Source organism: Corvus brachyrhynchos, unplaced genomic scaffold, assembly GCF_000691975.1.
Source record: "Corvus brachyrhynchos isolate BGI_N302 unplaced genomic scaffold, ASM69197v1 scaffold56, whole genome shotgun sequence".
In the NCBI taxonomy this organism is placed as follows: domain Eukaryota; kingdom Metazoa; phylum Chordata; class Aves; order Passeriformes; family Corvidae; genus Corvus; species Corvus brachyrhynchos.
Genome location: NW_008238664.1, coordinates 1,496,453 through 1,509,601, shown reverse-complemented (window position 1 = coordinate 1,509,601; position 13,149 = coordinate 1,496,453). Strand labels below are relative to the sequence as shown.

General features: G+C 44.8%; 1 protein-coding gene across 11 annotated transcripts in view; it reads right to left on the bottom strand.

Moving 5' to 3' along the window:
• The window catches only part of TCP11L2 (t-complex 11 like 2), a 16,199-nt gene extending 8,063 nt beyond the window's left edge, over nt 1-8,136 (bottom strand). The window contains exons 1-6 of one of the 11 annotated variants that reach the window (XM_017737942.1): nt 7,796-8,136; nt 4,953-5,077; nt 2,817-2,990; nt 1,433-1,568; nt 1,075-1,195; nt 143-363 (exon numbers count right to left, since the gene is read on the bottom strand). In XM_017737942.1, coding sequence (XP_017593431.1) covers nt 143-363; nt 1,075-1,195; nt 1,433-1,568; nt 2,817-2,952 — 614 coding nt within the window. In that variant the 5' untranslated portion in view covers nt 2,953-2,990; nt 4,953-5,077; nt 7,796-8,136. The other 10 variants (XM_017737938.1, XM_008636383.2, XM_017737936.1 and 7 more) reach the window with 10 other exon arrangements.
• Between the last annotated feature and the right edge of the window lie 5,013 nt (nt 8,137-13,149).

Sequence of the window (13,149 nt, the reverse complement as noted above, 5' to 3'; positions counted from 1 at the left end):
CTTTCCTATAGTTTGAGAACAGGTGTTATGCAAACTGACACAATTTTAGACTTCCTTTCCTTTACCACTCCCCCTCTTCTACTGCTCAATACACTTTCAGAGGAGAGTTTTTTTTCTCTAAAAACCACACTCAAATACCAACCTCAGTAACTCTACAATATTGTCAGTTGCTTTTAACTGTTTTATATCATTGTCTCTTATTGGAGCACATAACTTTCCCATAGTGTTGATGATATAGTTAGCTAGCCCAGGAATATCAACAGCATTGTGTTCTGCCTGCTGCCTTATAAGATCCGTATCTAGAACTTCGCAGATTTGATTGTGAATCCTGTTTGCTCCAGGAGTCAGGAAGGAAAGAAGAATCTAAATTAGAGAGGGGGAAAAAAAGGAAAAGCTTATCAATAAAAACCAAACCACTTAGTAAACACACTTGAGTGAATTGTCATGTATATAGCTGACAGATTATAACCAGACATTTTAAGACTGAACATTATCATAGGTAGTGGGAAAAAAAGGACTGTTTGAAAAAAACCCAAACCAGTACAGTTCTGCAAAAATGCTCAAAGCCATTTGTAAAACAAAAAGCAAGTCAACAACTAGACTCCTTCAAAAGGGAGGCTACCCTGTAAAACAAACATTTACTAACTTAAAGTTCTGAAAGACTTACTATTGTGCCAGGATTGAAGGTTTGTATGCTCACCTGTGCAATAATCAAACAATGAAGTCTAAGTAGGCAGGTGCAGTCATGTTTATACTCCTGTTCATGCCCTAAGCTCACACTGTGGTTCTGTAAACAGGCTAGTAGAGATGTGAAGCGTTGGGAAAAGAGATTACTTTCAACTCATCACTATGCAGCTGAGTGAACATGCCACTGTGTGTTTGTGGCCATATTACTGGTTAATATAAATATACTACAAACAGACATCTATTTTCAGTTCTGAATAATCATGGCTTCATATTATAAAAGGAAGAACTAGAAGGTGTTGGCTCAACTAAGTTAAGCAGACCCTTCAGTGAACTAAGGGACTCTCAGAGCTAAGCTGACAAAACAATACAGAGAAGGAAGAACATTACCTCCCTAATTTCCTCAAACAGCTTGATAGCATGTTCATATTCTGGAGGATCTTCATTCAGTTCAGATTCCAAATGATCCCAAAATGCCTTGTGTACAATTTGTTTCACTGTGCCTGCAAAGCTGTGGGGTAAGTCAATTAGATACAAAAAAGACTCCCAACTGGCTTTCATCCTTGTAACCACTTTAGATGAGACTGATCACTTGCTGGGAAACACACCTCCCCATATATTATGCCCTGCAACCACATCTTTCTTTGGTGCTGGATCATCCGCTCCCAAAACACGGTCTAGACTGCTCCATTCATTTCTCCTCTCTTTCCAACACCAGTGCTGTTTTTTGCAAAATTCAGACTCTTACCTGTTTTGTGGGTAGTCTTCATGTTTTATGCAAAAATTTGCATTTACAGCAATTTCATGAGCTAGAGTCCAGTTTGACAGATTTCTTGTAGCTGCCATCAGTTCATCAAATGTGATAGCCTTGGGAGGGCTTGCTGCTGGAACAAACAAGATCAATTAAAGCCAAATATCTATAGCTGATAAGTGCAATTGAAAATACTACCCTAGAAAATTTACTGCTTGCTAATTGGACTCTAGTACTCTGAAAGAAACAACCCAAGATTACCAAGTCTTTATATCTTCTTAAAACACTAACTCAGGAAACTCCCAGCTTATCAGGGGTGTGTGTGTTTGTGGGGAAATACCACACAAGCCTCAAAACAGTTTGAGGAGCATTTTCGTATTTCTGCATCTGAACGAAGATATCTTTTTTCCTTTCAAACAGGATCTTGCATTCCACAGATTTCCTACTAAATGTTCTGTCAAAGCCATCCAACCAGAAGCATGAGCAGTAAGAGATACCAGATGTCCATTATAATTCCGAGCACATGATGGCTATATTGCCTGTTGAGGAGGTTCTGAAGCTACTGACTTGAAAACCCCCCCACTCATGATCAGCAGATCTTTCATCTGCTGTGGAATGTAAGTTATACTCATTTTTCTATGAGTTAGTAGTAACAATAAAACAAACTCTACATCGGAAAACAAAAGCAAATTCCCAAAGTTTCTAAATCCTCAAATTCTATCATTTAATTTAGTATTTGGAAGACTGGTAACAAAGAAAGACAAAGAGCCAGCTGCCAACTGCAGCTCCACTAACAAGCTTATTTTAATGTAGGACTTCATTTGCATAGATGTAAGAAGTATGCACGGTCTGCAAATGCTTACAGACACACACGAACCACATTTTAACCAAGGTTTTATTTATCATTGTTCAAATTATCTTCCTTGTGCAAATGTGTGTTTTTTGTTTGATTCTAATATTTATGAAAGAAAAATGTGAATTCAAGATTAATTATATGTAACTTGATATAGTATTACAAATCTGTAAGTTACAGAATTAATTATTTTTAAGTGCAGGGATCAAACAGAAGAAATCCACCCTTTGCACAAAAGCATATCTGGTTGAGTGGGAAGCTGCTACCAATGCCAAGGTTAGGAAGACCATGGTGACACACTTTTCTTACGCTTTCTGAAGGGAAGGAGTGCACAGGGAGACCCCCATGGATACAGCTGCTGCTGGTGTTCCACACACAGGAGATGCACTGCTTCACAGCAGAGTGATCTCTCTTAATACTCTTAAACAGATTCAGAATCCCAGGTTCTACCCATGACAGCAAAGAGAAACAAGGTAAGTTAGCCTTATTGGGCCATGCACAATGCAGGTAAGGCTGAAATAGGCTTACAGGCTGGGGAGCTGGGCTTGCTTGAAGAATCACTGTTAAAGCTCTGCCTGGAATATTCCAAGTCACTGGAAGAAGCTGTGCTTTCCGAGAGGCGTGAAGAATCTGAGTCACTGTTCTGGTCATCATTGAGAGGCATTCTGATTCCCTTTACCTTGTTTACACAGTAAACAAGACCTGGAAAGGCAAACATAATTCCCATAAAACCAGCACTTACATCTTTTGTTTGTTTCTCAAAAGTCAGCTACTGATCATCATGTTGTGAATGAAGACCAAGTAGTTGCCTTTCCTAAAGGGAAAAGCAAAGGAAAGGATCTGGCTTGACATGCAGAATCATATCATTATCAACAAACTATACCTTTTCTGTAAGAAAGCTTTGTACCTTCAGCTGTTTCATACCTTAATGATTATGTTGGAAACAGTCACTAAATTGGTTATAGTTTAAAAAATGAAAGACTACCCACATGAACCCCTGAAGCTGCTTGTTGCAAGAATTTTGGTCGTTTTCAACATCCATAAAGGCATCTCATGATGTTACCATCCCCCACCCAACTTCACCAAGCAGCGGTGTTTAGCAATGAGTTTCCTTCCACAAACAGGCTGCACCAAGTGTAATGACTGTGAAGCAAACACAGAAGTTGCAGGGGCAGAACAGGCAAGTAATTCAGAATATTACATTTCTGACAGGGTGTAGCTGACAGTCTGGCCTGCTGCTTTAGCTGGGTTTGTGCTCAGAATCAGATCAATGGCACAGACCCAAAAACTACTCCTCCTAGGGGTGAAGGTGGATAGGTTTTCTGGTTTGAGTCGAAGGGCAACTCTGAGCCTCCAAGATTCTATTTAGTACAGACAACAACCTCCACTGAGAAGTGCTGTGCTTCATAGTGTTTCTATGTAAAGAAACTGCCTCCCAGGCAGATAATCCGCAATGGCAGAAAACGCGGACAGCTGCACAGTGTGATACAGATGATTAACAACTGCATGACAGGAAGTGAAAAATATGTGCATAATAGTATTAAAATGAGAAGCTGGAAGTCAGCTACAATTACTACCAAAGGAATTTGGCCCAGATACCAAAAGTAGCTGTCTATCTCTGATTATGGCCATGAAGAGACATAGCCAGCAATGGTTTCCATCAGCAAATTTAACTAATACAACTTCATTTACGATTAAGCCACACCAACCTCAGTAGGCAGGGAATACCACACTTTGCAACTGCTGAACTTGGAAAAAAGCCACTTTTGGCAATAAAAGGATGATCTTTGTCTGTACGTATGTAAATCAACATATCATGGGGTCCTGGGATAGACTAAAAGTAGTGAAAATGAAGATTTCTTTATGCTGGCACCTAGTTACAGCTTAAAGCATTTGATTTTTGGGTACCAACTCATCCTGAATAGGCCTTTATAACTTGATGAGCCACTACACCAATGAGCACTCCCCTGTTAATTGAGATGATTAACATTTCTTAAGTGTATGTTTACTCTTCCTCCTCTCCTAAGAGGAAAGAGGATGCACTTGAGCACCTTATTATTTATGTCATACTTTATGCTGGGGTTTTTTTGTGAAAAGAATTGGTCATATTAGCAAGAACACAGCTAACAGTTTATCACTTTACTGGAGAAGCCAGTAACAGACACCTGACTAGACCATAGAAGTCATGCATTCAAGACTTGCAGCATTACCTGTGATCCTGAGCATCGTAACTCTATTTGAACAGCAATTTTATAACTTCTAACAAGCAAATATTTAAAACAGTATTGACTAAGCAAGACAGAGTTGCAAGAGAACCTAAAAAACCCAAAACACAGAGATATTTTGGCTTGGAAATTGTATTTAAGTTACAATTAGAAATGAGTCACTAGTTAATGCTAGAGAAGAGACAAACTATTTCTTCAATTAAAATCTGTGTTACAGATCTCAAAGTTAATGCTGATTAGAAACTAGTTGTGACCAACAAGTTGTAGAACATACTCGAGGTTCTTCATGTTGAACTGCTCACTTAAATACAGTAACACTGTACAGAGCCTGCGAAGTTTTTATTACCCTCCAACTAATTTTTTTGATCAGTATCAGAACACTGTATTTCCAGGCTTTAATCTTGTGTAACACCTCTTTATTTACATACAAATAACTAACCTCCAAAAGATTAATGTTGCAGCATGTGGTCCATCGAAGGATTTGACTAACGTCGTTAGCAGTGTAGTGGCCCAGAGCCTTGCAAATTGCTTGCTGAGTAGGAGCACTTCAAGGTGTGTCTACTACTGCGGTTCAGGTGTTAAGAACATGGAAGAAGGTAAATGACCATTAAAAACCCCAATATTCTCACACAATTTACACATCATTTTATGAACTTCCTCTTACCTCAAGGTATGATAATGTTAATAAATATTCAGGTTTGCAAGGTGCTCCTGAGAGAAGCACTAAACCAGCCATGAAGGCAAGCCAGCACCGCCATTTTCCACCCCAATCTTGACTTTCAAGAAGATCAAGGGGTTAAGGTAGAATTAAAAGTCTATATACATCGAGTCCTTAAGTGCTAGTCCCAGCAAAGGATCTTTTGGCAACAAATACTTGCATTTCAAAGACGCCCATGACATTTTGATGTATCAAGACCACACCTGCTCCTACAATACAGGCACACATACAGACAGCAGAGCTGTCAGTAGAGTGCTTCAGAAGGCTTCATCTAGGCAAGAAGTTTCAACATTGCAACAGGAGATGACACACAAAAAACCACTGCAATCTTTTGCCACACTAAATACATTTCCTAGTAGAATGCTTCAAACACAATGGGAAGCAAGAATGGGTGTACTCTGCGGATTCAGAACATTATTGCTAAATTCTAAGTTTAAAAGATAAACACATCAAACTAAACAAACATGAATATACAAGCAGAACCTGCAGGTGCCATCTAAAACACTTAGGCAAAAGCACAGTCATTGAGCATATGAAAGGTAAGAACAAACCAAAAATGGCATTTCTAATTAGTTACAATAGACAACCAAGTCACTTAGTCCTTGCTTTATGGCATACACTGGAAGAGCTGATTTTCCTTACACTTGTGTAGACAGCACAGAAGTTCCCATTAATAACTAATGGCCAAGTTCATACAGAACTTTAAATTAGTATAACGGCCACATAAAAATATTTCAAAAAGCCCTTTAGCCTTGCAAGAACTCTTTGTAACTCACCATCTTGGATAAACAATATCATCTTGTTATTTTTTTATTTGCTCATTACTTATTACATATTAGTCTTTTGTTTTAATACACAGATTAATATCCAAACTGTTCTATTAAAGGGTCAGCCTGGGGTTACAACCGGCTTTACTCTGCTTCATTAAAGACTACCCACGTTTACATTTATATTAGGTTGGACACCATCACAGAGGGCTTCATCCCACCATTTACCTTCTTTCAATCAGTACTATTTGTAGGGTTTTTTAAGGATAAACTCTATGGGAGACCAAGCTAAAAGTATCTTCTAAATGTACCATCCCCAAGATTCTAGCTAATTTAACAATGAGGAAATAAATTCTCATGTTTCTGCTATTTAGACAGTTGGGGGTTATTCTTCTTAGTAAAAAGAAAATAAATACAAAACTGTAGATGCTTAGAGGCATCTTGCTCTTAATCGATTACCACAACACCCAACTCAATTCTTCATTTAGAACTTATCAAGACTGCAAGATCAGGTTAGTTTTAGAAGACACAAACACACTTTCCATTTCTGAAGATTTGCTTTAGAAGTTATTTTACGAAGCACCTGAGGGGGAGGAGAGAGTAAGACAGTTTCAGTTTGTTGGGTTTTTTTCTTTAGATACCATCTTCAAGGAAAGGTTTTCCACAGCCCTGGAAGTGTGCATGGACATAGAGACTTATGAGTGCTCTGTCCAGTTTTACCACTATGAAGGTCTTAACTTTGTTTATTCTGCTGGGCTTACATTCTTACTATCTTCAAGCTGGCACCGACTGAATCTCATTTGGTCTCGAGTTTCGCTTTCAGTGACTCCACCTCTGCCAGCACTCACAACACGAGAACAGAAAAGAGCCTTTGTTAAAGAGTTACTTGCATTTCCTCCCGCCTCATTTTTCACAGCTTACAGTCGACATTTCTCCCCTTTAGCTTGCTAGTTGCACGGCTGTTCCCTTTGAACAGACACTTCTCTTGGTGAGGGCTGAAACAGTGTATCGGCCAGAGTGAGATGCGGCCGAGTGCCCGCAGCGCTGCCGCGGCAGTGACCCCCGCCCGGACAGGTCGGTGATGGGACGAGGCGCTGCGGCCCCCGAAGCGAGCCCGGGGCCGCCCTGCCCGCTCCCCTCCCCCGCGGGGGGAGCGACACCGAGGGGAGCCGGCGGCTCCTCCTCTTCCTCCATCTGTTTCGCTGCCTGTCTCCTCCTCCGGCCCCATGTTTTGAACAGTTAGCAAAGGCAGGAGTTTGGCACTCGCCGACCAAAACAAACACCGTTTCCAAGGACGGGCCCGGGGGGAGGGAGGCCGGGGGAGAAGCAAGAAGGGAACGTTCCCTGTCAGCCCCAGAGAAGGCGAGCCCGGGCCCCCGCCCCTCAGCGCCCCGGCCCCCATTCGCCGGGGAGGTGTCGGGGTGCCCCTACCCTGCTGACCGGGGCTGCAGCGGGGGGACCCTGAGGCTGCGCCCGTCGAGGCGGATCGTCCCGGCGGACACTAAGGGATGGCAAAAGCCCAGGAGAAACAGGGCAAGGGGAGCACTACGGACCCACCGCAGGAACTGCGAAACCCACCTGCTGCAGTAGGTGCCCCACCGGGGCAGCAGATTGACGGGCCAGTCCGCCACCTCCCTGTCACCCGCACCACACAGGACGGTGGCAGGCCCCCAGACAGCGCTGACCCGGACTCACCCCGCGGCTCATCGCCCGTGCGTGCCCGGACACCCCGCCGCGTGTCACCACCGCGGGCCGGTCGGCGCAGCCCTGCCCTGCTGTCCCCAGCCGGTCACTCACCGCTGCCCCTCGCCGTCCTGCACAGCGCTCGCCAGGGCCGCACACAGATTTCCCCCCCAGGCTTTAAAGACCCAGCCCGGACTATTAGTGTCTTCCTCGGGCACGTCCATCTCTGACGGTGGAGGGGGGGAGGGCCATCATCTTCTCCTGCCTACCAGCAGCAAGTTATCCGAGGCGCTTGGGCCAGCCTCCGCTTATCGCCGTAGAAGCTGCACACATCTTCTCATTCTGCCTGCTACCGAGCACTAAGAGTTGAGAAATATGTGGCGACACGGGGAGACGCTCCGGCGGACTCCCCCGCGCTGGCAATGAGCCGTGCCGGCGTGCGGGGGGTAGGCCGGGGGACGGGCTGGGTGGTGTTTACGGAAGGGCCCCGTCCGTCCGGGCTGGCACCGCCCCCGCCCCGCCCCCGGGCCGCCTCAGGGACGGGAACACCGGCCCCGCGGAGCCGGGGAGTGGATGGGAGATGCTTGTGCACCGCCGGGCACGGGGTAGCGCCTCAGGTCATGTGTGCCCGCCTTTGTGCACTGCGCTGCAAAGGGAGCTTTAAATATGTTCCTGCCTTGGTTCCCTTACTCTCTCGATGGGGGTAGTGAGGCGCCCTTCCACGCATCATCTTGGCCCCCCACTGCCACCCCTGCCACCTCAGCTTCAGGGAAGCCACGGGATCGTGCCGAGTTTAGTCACCCGTCTCGCTCATGGCTGTGGTGTCCGGAGGCCGGCTGAGCGCCCACTGAGGAACGCAGCATAGGGCAGTGCAGCACTATCATTATAAATGTTTTGCTTATTGCTGTATTGAGCTCATGCACTGGGCAGCTTCACGCACCCACTGGGCCAGCAGTACGTGTCAGGGCCATCACCTCTTCCTGTCACAGGAGCTACGTGCCATCACTGCCTCAGCCACCAGGAAGCACGGAGGGCGAAACACCGGCAGTCATCTCTGAGACAAGAGCTCACTAACGCCAGCTTTGCCGGTCGTGCAGACAGCTCTCCTTCCTGCAGATAACCTTTAGCACACGTGGTGAACTACCCAGAAGAGGTGTTGTATTCGGGTAGACCAAAGCCCACTGTAGGTCCCGTTAACCTCTGCTACAAAATCAAGGGCTCGAAGCAGGGAACGGAGTTTGGCTAGGCAAGTGCCAAGTGCCCGGCTGGAGAGCAAGTGCTTGCTTGCAGGGATACAAAGCACCTGTCAGCCCTGCCGCTCTGAGCCCGGCCTTCAGAGACGTTAAATGGGATTAAGTCCAACAGCCTAATCCAATAGCTTCTATAAAGAAGACAATGTTTTAAATAACTCTATTTGTACCTCTTTGTCCCACTTTGTGCATGTCACATGGCAATCACAGTCTGAATGAGGCTCAAAAGTGCTTTGGAGAAGACTGTGATGATATGCAGATGGGCTGCTTTATACAGAACTGTTATCACTTCCAAGGACATTATTTATTATTATTTTTACATCCATTTTTGCTTAGATGCCATCTGAAATATGGGGAAAACATAAATTCTTGCTGTAATGGCTGCTGGTGCTTTTTATTATTAACCAGCTAAAACTGCACAAAGAGTACTTGCAGAAACACCAAGGCTAGTGACTCAGGGTCCATTTTGTGTCTGTGTGGACTGTCAATTGTGGAAACCCGTGCTGCTCAGTGGCCTGGCTTTCACAGGGAGGGAAAGAGGTGCCTCAGCCTCACCAAGTAAAGTCGCTTCTAAATACTGATATGAAAGATGACTTCAGGGGGAAAGTATCTCAGGGATATCACCTAAATCATGGAGTAAGAGATGGGATTCCAGAAAGGGATGGCTTTAAAACAATTTTTTTTCAGCTATAGCAGTGTCCTTCTCTCACAAGCACACCAGCTGTTTCGGAGTCCATTCTTAAGTGCATGGCTTGCTCTATCTATCTACCTTATCAGAGATGTACATCTGTATGTATAGCTGAAGCACCAAGGACATGCTTTGAGATTCTGGTCCAAAAGCCAAGAATAAGTTAGACTGAGTACTGCAGTACTCAGCACTTAACCTCCTTTTTGGTTTCAATTCTTTCCTGATCCAGAGGCACTGAAGCTATAGGCCACTATATGGATCTTGAAGTAGATTACCTACTGGAGAGATTTTCTCCACTGAGAAATGCCACTCATTTCTCATTTCCTGGATGTCCCCAATGTCACCCAGAAAAATAGTTGTACAGCCTTTAAATTTGTTCTGCTCAATTAAGAAGATCAATGTCCTTGTGTCTTTTATAACACGTGCATGTATGTCCTGGATTTGGCTGGGATAGAGTTAACTTTTTTCCTAGTAGCTGGTGGATGTCAAAAGCTGGTGGATTTGGGCTGAAAACTGTTGATAACACAGGGATGCTTTAGTTACTGGTGAGTGGTTCTTATGCTGAGTCAAGGCCTTTTCTGCCTCTCACCCCACCTCAGCAGACAGGAGGAAGGTGCACAAGAAGCTGGGAGAGGACACAGCCAGGAGAGCTGACCCCACTGACCTGAGGAATATTCCATACCATATGGTGTCATGGTCAGCAAAAAAACTGCTGGAAGGTTGGTGTTGGGGCACAGCTTGGGGACTGGCTGGCCATCAGTCAGTTGCTGGTGAGCAATTGTTTTCATTTGCATCACTTGTCTTTCTTGGGTTTTATTTACCTCTCTTTGTTATTTTCATTTTTATTACAATTTAATATTATTTTAATTTGTTTCAATTATTAAACTGCTTTTATCTCAAAACCACAAGTTTCAATTATTAAACTGCTTTTATCTCAAGCCCACAAGTTTTCTCACTTTTACCCTTCTGATTCTCTCCCTTATCCCACTGGGGACATGGCGGGTGAGAGAGAGCAGCTGTGTGGTGCTTAGTTCCTGGATGGAGTTCAACCACAACAAAGGTACACATTTGGAATTTTGACTAGTGTCTCAAGTCGACTTTAACTCTTGGCCTTTCACTACAGAAGCACTGTTAACTGAAATGAAGGACTAGTTCGTGCTCAGTCTTTGCAGCAGGTTGGTTCGTAACCTTCCTTACTGTTACCAGGAAAACTGGGAAAGACAGTAAAGCCTACAACTGATGCTCTGCTTTATCCAGCCAGGCAGCTACTGAGTGGATGTGTAGCTGCATTTGACCCTGCCGGTCAGAAATGTCCCAGTACATGGTTAACTCATGGTTAGTGTGGGAGGAGAGAGAAAGGGAAAGGCATGCTATAGTTTATGCCAGGCCCCAAGACAACTAAGTTGAGAACATGGGAGTCACAAGACATTTTTCCCTAATCCTAATAACTGAGCCAGGCAGACTGGCTTTAGCTAACAGATGGATGTTAAGACTCTGGGTTGACTGAGATCATCAGGCCCAGATTTGATAATAGGCTCAAGGGCAAGACAAAAAGACTACAAGGCAGGTGTAAGGACGCTTTCTCAGCTTGTTCTTCTGTGGAGTTTCCTGTATTCCAAGGAAAAATAAGTCTTGTGAGAGGCAAACTGGGTTGCTACTTCTCCCCACTGAAGTATTTGTCTTCAAATTCACACAAAGGCAAAGCAGAATATTGACACTTCTGAGAGAAAATGGTACATCAGTAGCTTCCCCAACCACACCAGTCTGCAATGTCTAGTGATTTTACCACCTCAGCAAATTCCTAATGCACGCTCCCCTCAGCACTAGTAATTGGTCTTTCTGTACAAAGGAAATAAAGAGTTTGACCCACTGTGTCAAATACAAAAAAAACCTATTTGTAGAATGGTACTCTTGGTCAGAAATAGCTTGAATTGCTTCCATGGTGAGAAAAAGCTTTAGGTAGTACATTGCTAACATTTTCATTGTCACTACCAAGCGAAAGAAGGAGAAATAGTATGACAGTTACCTATGCTGCCTTACTCCCTGAAACAGATTTACATCCCTTGATACTTAACATTGATGATCCTCTTGACTGTTCTCTCTGGTGAAGTCCATATGGCTCAGCTCTTATAGTAAACTCTGAAATAAACAGCTTCAGAGCTAAAATCCTGGGTCTTAGGGTACTGCTACAAATCCTAGCCTTTCTAGGCCCTTTCTAAATAGAAATCTGATACCTCCTTCTCATAAAGTGTGAGAAAACTAGGGCTGTGGCTAGATCTTCACTGTGGAAACTGCTATTTTAGCTTTCCCAGGGTGTTTTGTTTGCTGCTGAAGATTTTTACTCTCATGGTATTGAGGAAGACAGATGATTCTGAGGGTTCCTCACCTGTTTTAGTGCAAGCCCCCTCACACCAGCTTCAGCCACTTCTGGGATGTATTTAAGACAACCTCCTGACCCCGTGCAAGCTCTCTGTTACTAGTTAGGGTCAGAGCAATAAGTTCTGTTGTGGTGCCCATAACCTGCAGTCACTTCAACATCCTCTCAAGTCTGTGCATTTGACGGAATTGTGCTGACAAAATGCCTGAGACAATTCACTATAAATTCTCCTCTTATCACCTATTCTAGTAGTCACTCACTAGAACACCATGTATAGACCAAACAGTTCAGTTCATCCTAAGCCTTGGCAGAGGTGGAACTGTATTTGCCAGGCTGACATCAGGGCCTGTGATCCTGATAACTTTAAGATTCACTGTTTCTACATATTTCTCAACCTAAAATTTATTTTTATATGTAATCTATATATATGTAAAAGAAGAACAAACAGTAATCAAAGGGAAGACCAAGAAAAGAAAACGTCTTCCAAGACAGCACTTAGTTTAATTTATTGCTGTAATCAAATAGAGGAACAGATACATTCAGCGCCCCAAGCTCCAGCTGGAGCCCACGGCACAGGGAAAGGCCTGCTCAGCCTTTCCTTTCCTGTCCTGTGCTGGGACTCGCTCCGTGGTGAAGATGAAGGCAGCGGGCTCGTGTCGGCGTGGTGAGGCAAAGGAGCATGCTCGGAGCGGAAAGGCTCCGCGGGCAGACTCGGCGCTGAGCTCCCGGTCTCTCCGTCTCGGACGAAGCCGTCCGTGACCTGACAGGGGCTTGCCTGGAGCCAGAAGCGCTCCTGCCAGCCAGGGCAGCAGCTGTTGGGTCCCCCGGGACCAGCCCGATGCCAAGTCAATGCTTTACACGCACTACAAACGGGGTGAAGAGAGGGGTTACGGATGGAGAAAACTTTTTCTCCACGCTTTTCTCCCAGTCACTCCGGAGCTTGCTGCAGTCATTCCAGCCAAAATCACAACCAAGCAAAACAGAAGTTGCGTGAGACAGAATCCCGCCGCGTTCTGCCACCAAAACTACGCGCGGGGCTAAAAACTGGCAGAGGGACCGGGCTGGGTTGGGGGACGCCCAGCGCCGAAGGCTGCGAGGGTGGAAGGCGCTCCCGCTCCGAGACCCTCGCGCCGGCTTGGGATAGGGTCTGTCA